The sequence below is a fragment of the Oncorhynchus nerka genome, linkage group LG17, assembly GCF_034236695.1.
Source record: "Oncorhynchus nerka isolate Pitt River linkage group LG17, Oner_Uvic_2.0, whole genome shotgun sequence".
In the NCBI taxonomy this organism is placed as follows: Eukaryota; Metazoa; Chordata; class Actinopteri; order Salmoniformes; family Salmonidae; genus Oncorhynchus; species Oncorhynchus nerka.
The window spans coordinates 13,564,114-13,582,446 of NC_088412.1; the positions used below are offsets into that span (position 1 = coordinate 13,564,114).

The following is an 18,333-nucleotide window of genomic DNA, read 5'->3' on the forward strand; positions in this document are numbered from 1 at the left end:
CATACACACCTTGTTGCCATAGGCTTTCAACCCTTAATTTCAATAAATCGGCAAGATAAAATGTTATAAATCCTAAAAATATCTATATATCTCAAGATTGTGTCCACAACATTTAACTAGTGGTAGTTGTTCTATGCATGTCTCAATAAAACTGTAAGGTAATGGGACCAAGGGGTTCATGGTGTTCGGTCTTTCTCTGTTCCCCAAACAAACTTTATGTACACAGTATATTGTGTGATCAATCTTTTTATTACAAAAAAAATGAGTTAGCTGTACATTGCAGTTGCACAATAGAAATAATCCTGTCCTCACCCATGGCTGAAGGAGCACATTAAATCCACATAGGACTTCAGTTATCAAAACATATATATATATACATACATACACACACAAACACATACATACAATTATTGTAGAATCTAGAAAATAGTTTAGACACAATTTATTCTTTGCTATTAGTTCATTGTGGAGTTAATCGTCCAATCCGGTGGTCTCGCCTTGCTGTATTTGCGACGCTATTCTGATGGCTTCTTCCAATGATGGTTGATCACTGAGCTAAAAAAAAAAAAAAAAAAATTATGTTATTAGAAATTAAAGTCTAACATATTTAGCACAAATTTTATCCATTAATCTCCCCACCACTCAAACCCACTACCATTTCCTCATCAGTATTATTGCTCTTTTGTGTGATTAATGAGCTTGACAGGTTGTTATACCACAGAGGGATTAGAGAGTGTTTGCATTTTCATTAGCATGACAAGAGGGCAGATCGAAGCAATCAATGGGTTAACAAGCCAGACCATGTATCTGCCCACTTTGGCTGTTACAGAACCCCCTCAGGCAGAACAATGGCTTGCTTTGTTTAACACCTTGTAGCACTGAAGTGATATTAGTCCTAGGGAGCTTTGAACTTCTGAATGATTAACTGTTATTGACTTACTGGCTACATGATTTCAGTCTAATTTCTCACAACAAATGTTTTCATTATTATGAACACAACAGGTGTTTATATAAAAACAAACATTTCTGTGACAAAGTTTACTGTTGCAATTAATTTTGTTTACTACATATCAACGTTGACATTTTATTTAATTACCAAATGACCCAAAACAGATACAGGGTGGAGCCTGGAGGGTACAAGTGGAAAGAAACACTTCGCCAGGGGGACTGGCTTCCTTCTGTACCTTGTGATAAGATTCAGAATGTAGTAAATCATGTCAATTCTAGGCGTTTCCTGGAGTAGCAGGAAATACATGTCCCAAATGGCACACTTTACGCCTCATATGTTGCACTACTTTTGACCAGAGCCCTGCTAAAATAAGTGCACTATATAGGGAACAGGGTGCCATTTGGGACACACCCTGGTAAGCAACAAGCCACTCTGTGGGATCAGCCTACGCAGTAGTGGGCCACAGGGATAGAGGCAGGTGTCCACTGGACCTCAATTGCATAGAAACCACAGTCCACACATTATGTGACTATAGGCCTTCTTTCATTAAGACAGTTAGGTCAACACCAGAACTGGAGAGTGGTCACCACAACCCTTGGCACACAGCTCCTGCTAAACCCCAATCCAACCCCACCTACCCATCAAGTTCACCTGAGTGTTTAAACAGCAAAACACAGAGGTTGGGTGGGGAGGGATTAGCCAATGGCAAATAGCTCAGGTTTAATCTTTGCTGATGAATCTTTGTTTGGTCTGAAACTCATGTGAATATCATCAACGGCAGAAATATCAGTTCAATGTGTTCTCATCCGGCAAAACTACGGGGAACAGTCAAACAGAACACATAATTTAAGACGGATACTGAATGAATAGAGCAGGAGCTGTCCCCTTTTCCACATGGAATTCTCTCTCATTCATATATATATATATATATATATATATATATATATATATATATATATATATATATATATATATATCTGCAACATCAGGTAATGTGAGAACCAAATATTTGTATAACTAACCCAAGATAGCCTGTAGTTATGGTCTTCCAATGGTAGCAAATTAATCATTTGGGGCAGAGCCAAGCTAGAGAGATTCTATTGGTGAGTTCTAGCATGTACATGTATATATCCATTACGTAACACCTATTCTGAAGTCCACGCAGTGCAATTACTCAACTCACCCTTGCACTCAAACTAAACAACATCATTTTTTTTTGGAAACTTTGTCAAAGAGTAAAGGCTATTTTTTTTTTTAAATGTCCACTAACAGATTGTAGTTTTGGGAACAGAACACATTGAGATCAAATGCTTAATGGATGAGAACATTTGCAGAATGTCAGACAAAATCCATCTCGCTCAATCTTCTCCGGCCACTGGGCTTCCCATCGTCACCATATTTGGTAGTGAGTGGAAATGCCAACCGTATACTTCAGGTTTATACATCATGTGAAACATCTGTGGTGTTACCTTCCATCTCCCAAACCAAGTAGCTAGGTAACATGTTCACCAAGGCTGTGTTTACACAGCCATCTGAAGAACCCAATTCAGGTTATATTCTGATTGACACTCAGTTTTACATGTGACCTCTATCTGATCTGCGTATTCACACGTAGCCTCTCAAACTGAGCAAAGATGCAACGCTAATTTCCTGTCACTGCTCCTTTAAATTTTGTGGTGGTTGTCATGGTAACAGCAGGTAATGTGAAAGATATATATATATGCATCCAGACTGAGGTCACATTTGAAGCATCAGAATTGTATCAGGATTGAGATTCACATACGAATGCACGTACACAGGCAGCCCAATTCTGATCTTTTTCCACTAATTGGTCTTTTGACCAAACAGGTAAGCTCTTTTGCCAATAATTGGCCTTCCTGTGTAAACACAGCCTAAAGATCAGATTCTATGTTGTTTTTTCCATTTACACATTGGGGAAAAGATCAGATAGACCTAGGTATCAGATTTGCCAATACACTAGAATTGGGGTAACTGTGTAAACGCAGCCTAACTAACATCCATAGGCTGCTCATTGTGGCATACCTGTACAGCGATGTGAGTGCCATTGGAAGTAGCCAATAGGGTGACAGGGTGAGGGCTTGAAGACACCACCTGGTGCTCCTGTTCCTGGATAAAATCCACCTCCTCCACTGTCTGGAACGTGGTCATATCTGGGGTCATAATTTGCACCTGCAGAGGACAGAAATAATTTGAAAAAGAGAATACAGAGTATAAAATATAGAACGCAAAAATCAAGGACACAAAGACTTTGCTCCGAAGTGAGATTGATTAGGCCTCGAAACATTTTGTCCCTTAAGTCAAAATAAATCCTGTATTTTGTGCGTTTATTATTATTAATATTGTAGATTACATGTAATTATGCTGTAGTATGTTTTGTTGTAGGTCACTCATGTTTTGAAAATATATGTTTTTTTTTATAAATCCCACATGTATTGGGAGTGTGTGGAATCTTTATTTTATTTTTGCTGAGGGTATACTTGGTTTACCAACATCTACCCAGAAAAAAATCGTAGGTACATATATTTCTGTCTTTTCCTAGTACATAGAATGGACATTGGCAGTAGTGCAGATGGGCAGCAACCCGGAATATAAAAAAATTAAAATAACACACCCAACTTTACATAAAAATAATTATAACTAAACATTCTTTAATAATTGATAGATACCTGTCCCTCTGTGCCATCCTCTGTCACCATGGTGACAGAATGCCCTTGTGACATCAGCTCATGGGCTGGGATGGTGATGGTGGTACCTTCTTGTGTTACCATGGTAATTGTACCGCCCATCGCTTGCAAATCCGCCTCGGAGATACTGACCTGAAGTATAACAACATCAGCTCGTTTCCTACTACTCCAACCGTCACAACATGCACTCATCAACACACATGTACGAATGGTGTTTCTTCATTTCCTCTATAAAAGAGTTCTTGAAGAACAGTTCCTGTTACGCACCCAGCAATGCATGATTTAAGTTAAAAGATCATTCGTTCCAGCGAAAAGACATGAAAAGCAAAGAATAATATAAAATCCATCCATATGCAAGGGAGAGAAAGTGAGCCAATAGTAGGGGAAACACTGATGTGTGACATGGATGCTTACCTGCTGTGTTGTTCCATCCTGAGTGACTAGAGACACTTGGTGCTGTTGCCCTAGAACCTCTGGGGTCCCCACAGACACCTGTTCCAACAAGGAGTCATCCACCTCCACGACAGATGTGTAGGTGACCTCGGGATCATCAATGGCATCTGAATCAGACAGGGAAAACAGGGTCAAGCTTAGAAAACCACAGAATAAATGAATAGGGTCAGGTTTAACGTGTTGATGACAGGTCGTCTGAGATTGAATGAGGGCCAATGAAAGTCATCTCCGTATCCAAGCAATCATTGCAATTTGTCAGTATTCAACATAATTTAAGAAATCAATGATTTCATCATTCGCCATTTCTTTAGAAAGTGGTAAACTGCTATTCTGTCTACTATATGTCACAGCTGAGTACAGAGTGCAGTTACTTTTCCCTCTCATTATGTGCACAGGCGTACACACAAACACTGACCTGTGGGTTGCTCAAAGTAGGCCTGGTGCTCCTCTTCGATGGGCTCCGTGTCGTTGTGCGCTGTGCGCTTGTGCATAGCCAGGGTGGAGATCTGTTTGTATGTCTTCCCACAGTAGTTGCAGTTGTAGGGCTTGCAGGGCGTGTGGACCACATGGTGCTTGTACAGGCTGGAGTACTCTGTGAATCGCTTATCACACCCTGGCACGGTGCACACGTAAGGTTTCTCTCCTGGACACATGGACAGGTACAACACATTGTTATCATTGGGCAAAAAAAACAACTCAGTCAAGGTATATTGTGATTGCTTCAAAAAAAAGAACATGACATTTTGGTCCCAAAAGTCTCCATCAGACAACTCCTTCCTATATGGCCATGTAAATAACATGTAACGAAGAAGCCTAGTATTTTGGTACATGCCTGTATGAATCCTCATGTGGTTCTTGTAGTTGGTGGCGCTGGCGAAGGATCGCCCGCAGCTGGGCTCAGCGCAGTAGTACGGCCGCTCTCCGGTGTGCGTGCGGATGTGAACCTTGCGGATGTTGGAGGTGGTGAACGACCGTCCGCAGCCCTCAACAGGACATTTGAATGGCTTCTCTCCTGAAAACACCACAAGGCAGGACAAACGAGAGTAAGACTACATCTCAGAATGTACATTAGACATAATGGGGGTTCGAGAGTGAGAAACCTGAGATCTATCAATGGCCTATATTGAAAATAGCAACCTGATCCCAACACAAGGCAGAGGAGACAGTGACAAAGAAAACTCAATAGGTGGAAGAATAAGTGGAACCCATCCTCTTCTTTGTACCAGTGCATTTCTACCGGGAGTGTATTGTACCAGTGCATTTCTACCGGGAGTGTATTGTACCAGTGCATTTCTACCGGGAGTGTATTGTACCAGTGTATTGTACCTGTGTGTGTCCGTGTGTGCTTCTGTAGGTCTCCGGATGTTTTGAAAGACTTTTGGCAATTGATCTCCTGACAGCGGTAAGGTTTTTCCCCAGTGTGTGTACGCGAGTGACTCTTCAGCCCATACCCTGAAGAGGACAAAACAAGGTGCCAAACAACTTTAGTCTAGAGACAATTTAAACACAAAGAAGAAATCAGCAAGGTTGTATAACCCATGAGAAGAGTTAAAGCCCTCACAGTAGCTTGCTACCTGTAGCAAACTTCTTCCCACAGCCAATGTGGTCACAGATATATGGCTTATCTCCAGTGTGGCATCTCTCGTGTACCTGTGGGGAAACACAAACAAAGCTATATTACAGCAACAGTAAAAACAAACTACACACACACACACAAAATTCTCTAGCTTTTATTAGAAGTAAGAAGAACAAAACTCATTAGACAAAATATTTGACATAGAGGAGAATGGTATTGAGTCAAACACAAGGCCTTGCCTTTAGATGGTGAGCAGTGGTAAAGAGTTTCCCACAGTCCTCGTGGTCACAGTGGAAGGACTTCTCCCCTACGTGTGAAACCCTTCCTGTCCTACCCTCTTGACCCTGGAGAACAATCTGAAGAGAAGAGGAGACATTAGGTCCTCATGACAAACCAGGGTCTTTTGTTCATTAGCCACCAAACAGGAAGAGACCGTACTAAAACACAGAGGATCTACCTGGACTTGTGGAGTAAGATACGTACCTTTTTGTTTTCCATTGCAAAATGTTTTCAAAAGTTCTTTGTTGCGTGCCAGTTTAGGGCAAAACATGTGAAACATCTGGGTGCGAGGGTTGAAAAACCCTGCTCTAATGAACATTATCCAGCTGAGTGACAGTACCTGCATATGGATGCCATTATCAGTCTCCTCTCGGCCAAACAGCCCACTCTCTAAATTCTCCACCTGGCGAACAAGCAAATTAAATGCATCATTATATAGTGCTTCTGAATGAGACTCTCTTCACAGCAATACTGCAACCCATAACATTGAGTCCTGAAACTCTACTCTGGACCTCAAAGCCAGTTCCACTGCATACTTTCATTGTTCCCCTCTAATAAAGGGACTGTCTTAGACCTGGGACAACAGATGCGTGCAATTAATTGCAAGGTAGAAACAGAAAACCATTAGACTCTGGACCTCGTAGGTAAGAGTTGGGTATCCCTGCCCTATAGTAACGGAACGTTCTCTACTCCCACCCAGCTTTAATGTGTGCAGAAATAAGGGAAGGAACCAAATACTTTGTCAACCCAGTCTTTTCATGACCATGTTGCAGAGCAAAGCAGAGGTGACATGTTTAGTATCCATGTCTATATGAATAAATCTATACTTCCCTCGATGGCTCTGGGTTTAGATATCATACTACCTTGGTGGTGTACTGCTCCAGCACACTGATGGTCTCCGGGTCTATGCCCCCGTCTGTCTGCAGGTCGGAGATGGTGCCGTCGGCCTGAATGGCCAGGATGGTGTTGGACTGGGGCATGTGCACCGTGTGCTGGATGTACGCCGTGCTGCCGTCCTCCAACTGCACCGCCTGCAAGCTACTCTGTTCATATGTCTCTGAGGAGGTATCAGGAGAAAGGTTAAACGTGACCAATGTGGCCCCTTGTCACTACTCCCCTGGGTATTCTTGTACACCCGAGATTGAATTTGAGGCAAAAAATATCACATGGCCTAACAAAGAGAAAGGTGTCACTTCTATCCTATTGCTAATGATAAATAATCATACCTAAACCTAATGCCAATCCAAGAGAAGAAATAAAGAGAGACCAGACAGAATCTAGCCTACATCCTTGATGAACAACATTTACCTTTGGGTGCATGAATGTAGGCTGTTGTTCCATCTTCTAGCTGGACAGCCTGTCCATCTTCAAGTTGCAAACTGTCTCCTCCTACAATATAAACATGCAATACACATGGTAGTCTCTAGAAATGCATTATACACAAACGTCTGTCAACGAAACACAGATGTTATCCAGGTTATGCCAGAGAAGCACAGGTCAAAAATCAAATGTTTATTTTCACATGCATCGTAAACAACAGGTGTAGACTAACAGTGAAATGTTACTCACGGGCCCTTCCCAACAATGCAGGTAAAAGTACATGTAAGAGTCTGGTTCATTTCCTTCACCTGATTTTGGCATGGACATATGCTGGACGTATGCAGTAGACCCATCCTCCAGTTGGATGACCTGTCCGTCCATTAGTTGTCCATCTGAAAAGGAAACTACTCCTCTCAATTAGACTGAACTCTAATCAGAGCCGTCACTGAGCCACAACATACTAGTCTCAGAAGCCCCTGCTAAGCACAGATCTAGGATTAGCTTACTCCCTTCCCTTATCTTTACCATAGAGGATAAGACCTTGCATTTGTACATAGAGAAGACCTGAGGCAAATGTGGACATTTTTGCTTTTCTCTCACCTCACTGATAATGACATGAGAGAGTGATGCACGCTTACCTTTGTGGTCATGCTGTATGTATGCTGTGGAGCCGTCGGCAAGGGTTACCGCCTGTAGACTCACTGTGTCCATATGATCGCCGTCTATATAGGATAATAACAGTCAGTATTAACGTACTCAACTAAGAGCTGGTCGAGACACGATAAGTTGTGGTGGTGCACTTTTTCTATTAGGCAGTATGTTACTTTAATTAGGTCCCACGTTGAGTTCCAAAACCCATCTACATATGTTGATATAGTGGAATGACAGTGTTGATACAGATAGTAGTTATACTGTGGGAATATGAAAGCTATTTTCCTAACCCAGTCTTGGGATATAAGCAAAGTACCAAGCTTGCTGTAGTATTTTACTCTGAACTGTGATACATACATCTAATTATATTCTCTGACCACTTCCCATTAGTAGTTGGTTTGACCCTTTGACCTCCCCTGTGTTGGGTTAGGACCCCGACAGAGCTCACCTGCCACGGTCACTGCCTCGGCCAGACAGAAGGTCACCTGCTGGCCGTCTGCATCCTGGAACTCTGCCATCCCCTGGGAGTCACGGTTTATCTGGGCCAAGAGCATGTCTCAACCTACTCAAACAAACAGGACAAAAAAACAAACATGATTCAAGATGTCTCTGGTTCTGAATTTAGAGAACTGAACTTGAAAACCTAAAATCTGAGAAGTTGAATATATGAAACTTTGGTCAATTTGAAATTATAGTTTTGTAAACTTGATACAGAGATGAATTTTTTTTTAAATATATACCATGTTGAAACTGAATATATAAATATTGAATTTTCAATTAAATTGAATTTGAAAACAATGCAATGCTCAATTCAGTTTCAAATTATGAAATACAAGTTTAATTTAATTAATTATTTATTTAATTTGTGCATTAAACAAAAAGGGGCCTCACAATCACATCACTGTATTTTTTTTGCATTCAAAATGCCGTATTTAAAAATGGAGTTGTATTCATTGTCCGTAGCTAATGCCTTCCCATACCATAACCCCAACATGGAGCACTACGTTCAGCAAACCGCTCGCCCACACGACGCCATACACGTGGTCTGCGGTTGTGAGGCCGGTTAGACGTACTTCCAAATTCTCTAAAACAACATTGGAGGCGGCTTATGGTAGAGAAATGAAAAATGTTTTATTTGATACATTAGGATCCCCATTAGCTGACTCCAATGGCAACAGTCTTACTTGGGTCCAACAACAACAAAAAACATTACAGACAAAAATAATTTACAATTTACATACATTGAAAATCATTAACGTGTAGTGCGTGTGCATCTATCAGTTACACATACATGTCAGTACATAGACAAGTAGATTACTGGGGGGGAAAGGCATTGTGCCGTGAGGAGTTGCTTTATTTGTTTTTTGAAACAAGGTTTGCTGTTCCCTTGCACTATATAAGATGGGAGTTTCATGCACTAATGGCTCTGTATAATACTTACTGTATGTTTCCTTGAATTTGTTCTGGACTGTGAAAAGTCCCCTGGTGGCACATCTGGTGGGGTGTGTATGTCAGTGCTGTGTGTAAGTTGACTATGCAAACTATTTGGAATTTCCAGCACATTAATGTTTCTTATAAAACGAGAAGTAACGCAGTCTTTCCTCAACTCTTACCCAAGAGAGACTGGCATGCATAGTATAAATATTAGCTCTCTGATTACAATGAAGAGCAAAACGTGTGGCTCTGTTCTGGGCCAGCTGCAGCTTAACTAGGTCTTTCTTCGCACCACTTGACTGGACAATAATTAAGATACAAATAAAGCCTGCAGGACTTGCTTTGTGGAGTGTGGTGTCAAAAAAGCAGAGCCTCTCCCCGTCTTTACAACCATTGAATCTATATGTTTTGACAATGATAGTTTATAATCTAAGGTAACGTCAAGTAATTTAGTCTCCTCAACACCATTCATTCCCAGATTCAGCTAAGTTCTAGAACTTATGGAATAACTTGTACCAAAAACAATGCTCTTAGTAGAGATGTTCAAGACCAGTTTATTATTAACACTAGCATTCAATTCTCTGGCAACAACTCTGGTGGACATTCCTGCAGACATCTGTGGCATTGTGTTGTGACAAAACTACACATTTTAGAGAGTGGCCTTTTGTTCCAGCACAAGATGCACATGTGTGTAATTATCATGCTGTTTAATCAGCTTCTTGATATGCCACACCTGTCTGGTGGATGGATAATTTTGGCAAAGGAGAAATCCTCACTAACAGGGATATAAACAAATTTGTGCACAGAATGAGAGATAAGCTTTTTGTGCGTATGTAACATTTCTGGGATGTTTTATTTCAGCTACTGAAACATGGGACCAACACTTTACATGTTGCATTTATATTTTTGTTCAGTATACTATGTGCTAGATGCCTTGCTTAAGATTGATGATTAAAAACCACCCCGATTGCTGAATCATTAACCTATATTTTCAACCTGCCGATTATATCTGGTACTATCCCCAAGGTTTGGAAGGCGGCCCATGTTCTCCCCCTTCACAAAAGGCGGTGACCTAAATAATTATTAAATCACTCTGCTCCTAAAATGTTCTTGCTGAGCGAAAATATTTGAATCCTTGATTAATTCTCAGCTAAGATCTTTCCTATCTTGAAATGTAAATCAGTCTGCATCCCTAGTTATAAATGTGGTTAACTGTATGGATAAAAAGCAACATTGACAAGTCAATGAAGAGGGCAGCACAAAGGCTTTTGATACTGTTGATCACACACTGCAAATTCAAAAGGCAGTCCTAAAATTGGCCTAGACCAGGCTGCATGTAAATGGTTTAAAAATGACTTGACAGATAGATCCACAATGAGGTCTATTGATGGTGTTAAATCAGGATATTACCAAAGGTGTCCCGCTGGTGTCGATTCTGGGTCCTGTACTTTTTACAACTTAAATGAACAATATCGACTTGTCTGTAAAAAATAAAAAATAACCTGCACTTATATGCCGATGATACTGTTGTGTATGCCATTGCCCCCACAGGTGACCAGGCTCTATAGTCTGCCCTCATTGTATTACAGAAAAACTTTATAGACCTGAAAATAGTACTGAATGCAGGTAAAACTAAGTACATGTTGTTCTCTGGAGCACATAAAAATAACTATGATGATTTAAGCTTATGTACTTTGGATGGTGTCCATATCGATACGATCGTGTTCCTGCTTAGAAATATCTGGACATATGGATAGATGAAACGCTGTCTTTTAAAAAGAATATTAGTTAAGAAGCTAAGAATAAAAATGGGCTTCTTCTATAGAAATAGGTCCGGCCTCTAGCTAAATATTAGAAAGCAGATTATTCAGTCAACGGTCCTAGACTGTGAATGTGTTTGTTTTTAAGAGCCTGTAAGTAAGCATTTCACTGTAAGGTTTACACCCGTTGTATTCGGCTCACGTGACAAATAAACTTCGATTTGAATTTTTGTGCCCGTGTTTTTCTTTCTGCTTGCACTTTGTATTTACATCGATGTGTATTTTCTGCTATTCAGGGCTCATCTGTAAAAGAGACCTTGGTCACAGTACGACTCCCTGATAAAATAAAAAGGTTAAATAAAATACAAAAAATATGTAGGGTAAAAAGATGTAGCGACAGCCATTGACACTACATACACAAAATATGACGATGCCTTTAAATTATGTAGGCAACGCCACGCACATTTAAGTTACATTCCCTTTACAAGTCAGAATGTTGCATACACTTCAGTTGAACTTACTCTACCAATTATCCATGTTGTTGGTCCTTCACTTGGTTGACATTTTAGACAAAATATCCCCAGGAAAGTGTTATTTAGCCAACTTCAAAACGATGGTCTCGGTATGTGGCAATAAAGATTTGTTTGCTTGTGACCAAAGGCATGTGCACAAGATGGAAGAACATGCACCGACACATGCATGTAAGCAAAGTCTGCAGGTGTTTACATGGTTCTGCACATGTACCAGGTGATATCAAGTTCAACGACAGTATCGGTGTTATGATACTGATGATTTCTCACCAGATGGAACTTTCGTTTCTACCGTTGTAGTTAGATGGAGTTGGCCTACCGCTCTATCCAGTGGTCTTATCAGGGACAACTGTTGTGTTGTTGACAACTGTAGCATGGTAGCTAAGCCTAAACCGCTATGTTCATTTAATTCACCTAACCTACTGCATTAGTTCTCCTAACCTGCCAAGTTCATTATTTTAACCTGTTACATAAACAACCCCTCTCTGGCAATAAATGATCAGTATCCTGAGTGGCACAGCGGCATCTCAATGCAAGAGGTGTCACTACAGTCCCTGGGTCGAATCTAGGCTGTATCACATCCAGCCGTGACTGGGAGTTCCATAGGACGGTGCACAATTGGCCCAGCGTCATCCAGGTTTGGCTGTCATTACAAATCAGAATTTGCTCTTAACTGACTTACCTAGTTAAATAAAGGTTCAATGTAAAAAAATATATAATCAATACGCATCTAAAAAGTCAGGTAAGCAATACTTCACTGTGGAAGTGTCTCAAAGACCAACCACACATACAACCTGCAACAGAGTAAGTGCAAATGTTATTTTATTCAGGATTCTGTCTTGTAAAGAAAACGTAGCCAACTTTAAATTGCTATGTATATTAAGTATTGGTATACAAGTTTGATTTATTAGGCAACATACACTAACTTTATTTGGTCAAATGACTTGCAAGCTTGAGACAGACGCGTTGTTACAAATGTTGCAACTTCTAAACTGTCATGTGCCAGAGCAGGATAGCTAGGAAAGTTTTTCCCTACGAGTACTAGACCCACTGAGGGTGTTTGCCCTAGCCATAGCGGGTACTTCGACATGAGTCCATAGGCCTGCTGGTAAAATGCACATGAGGGAATACTCCGGACAGAGAAATTAAATTGGTGGTACAGTAACCTTAAAACGTTGGGAACAACTGAGTTAGAAGACTGCACACGAGTTAACGATACATAAGGATAATCTGTGTTAAGACAAACCGCAATTCATCAAGTGATAGCCTAGCCTAAATTTGTTGAATTGGAGTTTCCCAATAGGCTACATTGACTGTTACACAACCAGCTGTGTAGCCGAACAATAATTCGTCGCTTCATAGGAACACTATAGCGGGTTGCACACGTAGCTGATAATGCACGTAGGCAACAAGAAAATCTATTGGCTAGCTAATTCAGGTTAAGAATGATTGTTCTTTGACATTCAATTTGATTGTAAAGCAGGTTTCTCCCGTCCCTCATTTACAGTCCCTGTTGTAGTTCTTCTCAGAGATGGCTGTGGGAATAATGCACACTGGGTAAAAAAAAAATACCCAATTTATATACTAACCTCCGCAATTTTCCAACAATCCCTCCGTTCGACCACCATGCATCAGTGCAGGAAACGTTATGAGAGCATTTGCACCCGGGAACATGTATGAAGAAAAGCCGTTGCAACAAAGACCAACCCCAACTGAATTACCACCATTCTATTGGTTGTCTACACCTCAATGGTGGTCTTCCCATTGGCCACATACCAGCTAAACCTTCGCAATTTCAGGTAATATTTTCACTATACACGTTCATGGGCCCCTAGCAGGCGCCATTATGTGTATTATTTGTGGCGTTTGACTAAATGTTATTTTTAACGTTACTAAACGGTTGACGCTTTGCATTTTACGTAACATGTAACTAGATCGTTATGAGCCTTTCTAATTTCTGTCTTATGTCATACAGCTGAGATCAAATTAGTCTGTAAATGTTCCATGTAAACAACATTTACTGGGAAATGTCGAGCATCCATGTTGAAAACAAGGTTGTGTGGGAAAAAAATGGGGGTATGTGGGCAATGCAGTGAACTGAGCTCGTGACGGCTGAGTATTGATGCAGACATGATAACGTGACCTTTATGCAAGCTTATTGTATATCTGACTTAATGAAACAGAATTACCCTACAAAAGGTAACGTATAAGTTGGATATATAAGGGCTCACACTCATTTGTAATTTATATAGTCTATTTTTTAGGCCACGGCTACATATACTGAGTTTTCACCCACGCCCACCTAAGGAAAATAAAATATTTGTGTGTGTGAAATATCACAGATAAAGTTTCTTTATTTTTTTGTGGGGGGTCTTATTACAGTATAGACAAGTTACACTCTAACAAATTTTGTAGAAAATTATTTGATGTGGCAGGTAGCCTAGTGGTTAGAGTGTTGTGCCAGTAACCAAAAGCTTGCTAGATCGAATCCCTGACCCGATAAGGTCCAAATCTGTCACTCTGCCCCTGAACAAGTCACTATTCCTAGGCCATCATTGTAAATAAGAATTTGTTTTTAACTGACTTGCCTAGTTAAATAAAATGTTATATAATATTGGAAATCAATTTGAAAAATGCATTTATTTTAAATTGTATTTTTTCTTAAAGCTAATGATCCGGATCATTTTCTGCGCATGCACTTTATCTAACATAGCTGCTGCTAAGTGTCAGTATATCCATAATCTTTGCTAACGCTGAGCTAACCAACATTTTTTTGGGGGGGGGGCTATTAAACAACTAATTGACCAATGTTGGTCCAATTACTTGAATTCCATTTAGGTAGGTTTTTTTGTGAGCCCAACCTGTGGTTTCTTTAGAGAGAAATCAGATCATTCACGAGAGAAATTAAGTCAAGTTTTAATCCCGCAGGTGAAGATGTGGACCTGACAGGACAATGGAATATTTTCCATGTTTTGTCAATTTAACATTGAACATGTTTGGCTAAGGGAATTGCCATTATTAAAAAGCTTGAATCATTCTGAACCACGATGATGCAGCCTATGTCTTTGCCTTATTTCCCCCTCAATCTACACACAATACCCCATAATGACAAAGAAAAAACTGAAATATCACATTTACATAAGTATTCAGACCCTTTACTCGGTACGTTGTTTAAGCACCTTTGGCAGCGATTACACCCTTGAGTCTTCTTGGGTATGACACCGCTGCCCAGCTATTTTCAGGTCTCTCCAGAGATGTTAGATTGGGTTCAAGTCCTGGCTCTGGCTGGGCCACTCAAGGACATTCAGAGACTTGTCCCGAAGCAACTCCTGCGTTGTCTTGGTTGTGTGCTTAGGGTTGTTGTCCTGTTAGAATGTGAACCTTGGCCCCAGTCTGAGGTCCTTAGTGCTCTGGAGCAGGTTTTCATCAATGATCTCTCTCTACTTTGATCGGTTTATCTTTCCCTCGAGCCTGACTAGTCTCCCAGTCCCTGAAAAACATCCCCATACAGGGGTGGACAACTCCAGTCCTCGAGGGCCTGATTGGCATCACACTTTTTCCTCCATCCCTAGCAAACACAGCTGATTAATCAAATGACATACTAAACTGAAGAGCATGATTAGGTCATTATTAGAGTCTGGTGTGTTAGCTGGGGCAAAACCGACACCAATTTGGCCATCGAGGACTGGAATTACAAACCCCTGCATAGCATGATGCTGCCACCATGCTTCACCGTACAGATTGTGCCAGGTTTCCTCCAGACATGACGCTTGGCATTCAGGCCAAAGAGTTCAATCTTGGTTTCATCAGACCAGAGAATCTTGTTTCTCATGGTCTGAGAGTCCTTTAGGTGTCTTTTGGCAAACTCCAAGTGGGCTGTCATGTGCCTTTTGCTGAGGAGTGGCTTCTATCTGGCCACTCTACCATAAAGGCCTGATTTGTGGAGTGCTGCAGAGATAGTTATCCTTCTGGAAGGTTATCCCATCTCCACAGTGGAACTCTGTCAATGACTATTGGGTTCTTGGTCACCTCCCTGACCAAGGCCCTTCTCCCACGATTACTCAGTTTGGCCAGGCAGACAGCTCTAGGAAGAGTCTTGGTGGTTCCAAACTTCTTCTATTTAAGAATGATGGAGGCCACTGTGTTCATGGGGACATTCAATGCTGCATACATTTTTTGGTATCCTTCCCCAGATCTGTGCCGACACAATCCTGTCTCGGTGCTTTAGGGACAATTGCTTTGACCTAATGGCTTGGTTTTTGCTCTGACATGCACTGTCAACTGTGGGACCTTATATAGACAGGTGTGTGCCTTTCCAAATCATGTCCAATTCAATTTACCACAGGTGGACACCAATCAAGTTGTAGAAAACATCTCAAGGATGATCAATGTAAACAATATGCACCTGAGCTCAATTTTGAGTCTCATTGCGAAGGTTCTGAATAGTTTTGTAAATAAGGTATTTCTGTTTTTATACATTTGCTAACATTTCTACAAACCTGTTTTCACTTTGTTATTATGGTGTACTGTGTAGATTGATGAGGATTTTTTTTTTTTTTTTATCCATTTTAGAGTAAGTTTTGTAATTTTTGCCTATTCCTGTGTGTTCCTCCATTTCCTGATTGAGTATAGTAACAGTTGAATTTGCATACACGTAGGCTACAAATGCATGTGTTGTACTTGCATCTACACTCTTAAAAATAAAGGTCCATTTGAACCTAATAAGGTTCTTGAGAGCGATAGCATAGGGGAACCATTTTAAGAGTCTCTGAAGAACCATAAATGGCATGGTTATTTGAAGAACAATAAAAAAAATCCCAAACCAGAAACATTTCTGGCCTCCGGGACCGGAATTCAATCGCCTTATTTGCATATTTCCCAGGGTGCCTTTCGAGTGAATTTTAGAATTGCCAGAACCAACCATGTTTGTTGGTTGTTGCATTCTTTCATTTTCAGTCCTGTGATCTTCACCAAATGAGATCATAAGTGAATATATTGTCATTCAAATTAAATGGAAGACAATACAATACATTTTTCATAAGGCCTTATTTTGAGGGCCTAGTTTTACCCTAATACAGTGGCCTAAAACTCATAGTTTACAGGCCACATAAGGCCTGCAAGTCACATTATGCTGCATTGTAAAGTAATTAGGGGTGACAATACCAGTATCGCAATATATATATATTCAAAAAAAGAATGAAAACACGAAGCAGACCGAACTCTTTGGTCAATTCCCACGGGGGACAAGTACAGAAAAGTGAGTATGTAAATGTATCCACTCACTACTGTAAGTCGCTTTGGGTGAGAGCGTCTGCTAAAATTAAAACATGTTTTTTTTTTTCGTAGCAGCTGCACCACATTATGGAGAGGAGGTTGCTGGAAGCCAACCTGTTGCAAGGCAGGCTGAACAATCGAGGAGTGAAACTTACTAACAATGGCGTCGTGCTGAGACGTGGTCTTTATCTCCACTCACAGGAGGACCTTATACACAAAGATTGTTATATCTAACTCATAATTTATGTACAAAACATTATGAACACCTGCTCTTTCCATGACATAAATTGACCAGGTGAAATATATGATCCCTTATTGAAGTCACTTGTTAAATCCACTTCAATCAGTGTAGATGAAGGGGAGGAGAGTTTAAACTCTACGGGATCGTAGAGACCCCCCCCCACCCACGGGACGGTTGTGTTAATGTGATAAGCATGAGGTTGTAAGTAACAAAAACATTTCCCAGGATACAGATATATCTGATAGGGGCAGAAAGCTTAAATTTGTGTTAATCTAACTGCACTGTCCAATTTACAGTAGCTATTACAGTGAAAGAATACCATGCTATTGTTTGAGGAGAGTGCACAATTATGAACTTAAAAATGTATTAATAAACCAATTAGGAACATTTGGGCAGTCTTGATACAACATTTGACAGATGAGCAATGGTTCGTTGGATCAGTCTAAAACTTTACACATACACTGCTGCCAAAATCTAAATTGTGCCTGAGCTGGAATAATACATTATGGCCTTTCTCTTGCATTTCAAAGATGATGTAAAAATAAAAAATAAAATAAAAATCTTTGTATTATCTTTTACCAGATCTAATGTGTTATATTCTCCTACATGAATTTCACATTTCCACAAACTTCAATGTGTTTTCTTACAAATGGTATCAAGAATATGCATATCCTTCCCTCAGGTCCTGAGCTACAGGCAGTAAGATTTGGGTCATTTTAGGCCTTTTTTTTTTTTTTTTAAAGGGTCCGATCCTTTTAAAGGATTTCTAAGCCTTGACAGTTGAGATATAGATTGTATGTGCGCTATTCAGAGGGTGAATGGGTAAGAAAAATATTTAAGTGCCTTTAAATGACGTATGATAGTAGGTGCCGGGCACACCGGTTTGTGTCATGAACTGCAACACTGCTGAGTTTTTCACGCTCAACTATTTCCCATGTGTATCAAGAATGCTCCACCACCCAAAGGAAATCCAGCCAACTTGACACAACTGTGGGAAGCATTGGAGTCAACATGGGTCAGCAAACAAGGTCCTCAGGACCCCAAGGTGTACTTTATGATTTGTTGATTATTTTAATTAACTGTGTAGTACTTACTAGGTCAAAAATGTGCACCATGTCTGATTCTTGAACTGTACTAGAAGTGGAGGAAAGGAATGTCTAC

General features: G+C 40.4%; 1 protein-coding gene and 1 long non-coding RNA gene across 2 annotated transcripts; one reads left to right on the forward strand and one right to left on the reverse strand.

Annotated features, from left to right (window-relative positions):
* Positions 1 to 230: 230 nt before the first annotated feature.
* On the reverse strand, positions 231 to 13,332 carry znf143b (zinc finger protein 143b). The gene is made up of 16 exons (XM_029685744.2): positions 13,247 to 13,332; positions 8,382 to 8,495; positions 7,921 to 8,004; positions 7,591 to 7,686; positions 7,271 to 7,351; positions 6,826 to 7,019; positions 6,303 to 6,365; positions 5,923 to 6,039; positions 5,682 to 5,757; positions 5,434 to 5,559; positions 4,940 to 5,119; positions 4,523 to 4,750; positions 4,069 to 4,214; positions 3,637 to 3,786; positions 2,993 to 3,139; positions 231 to 555 (listed from the first exon to the last, which is right to left on the reverse strand). The coding sequence occupies exons 2-16, from the start codon at positions 8,485 to 8,487 to the stop codon at positions 472 to 474; spliced, it is 1,878 nt and encodes a 625-aa protein (XP_029541604.1). The 5' UTR covers positions 8,488 to 8,495; positions 13,247 to 13,332; the 3' UTR covers positions 231 to 471.
* Positions 13,333 to 13,368: 36 nt separating this feature from the next.
* On the forward strand, positions 13,369 to 17,750 carry LOC135561409 (uncharacterized). The gene is made up of 2 exons (XR_010459405.1): positions 13,369 to 13,456; positions 17,004 to 17,750. It is a non-coding gene; the product is annotated as an uncharacterized LOC135561409 (long non-coding RNA).
* Positions 17,751 to 18,333: the final 583 nt, after the last annotated feature.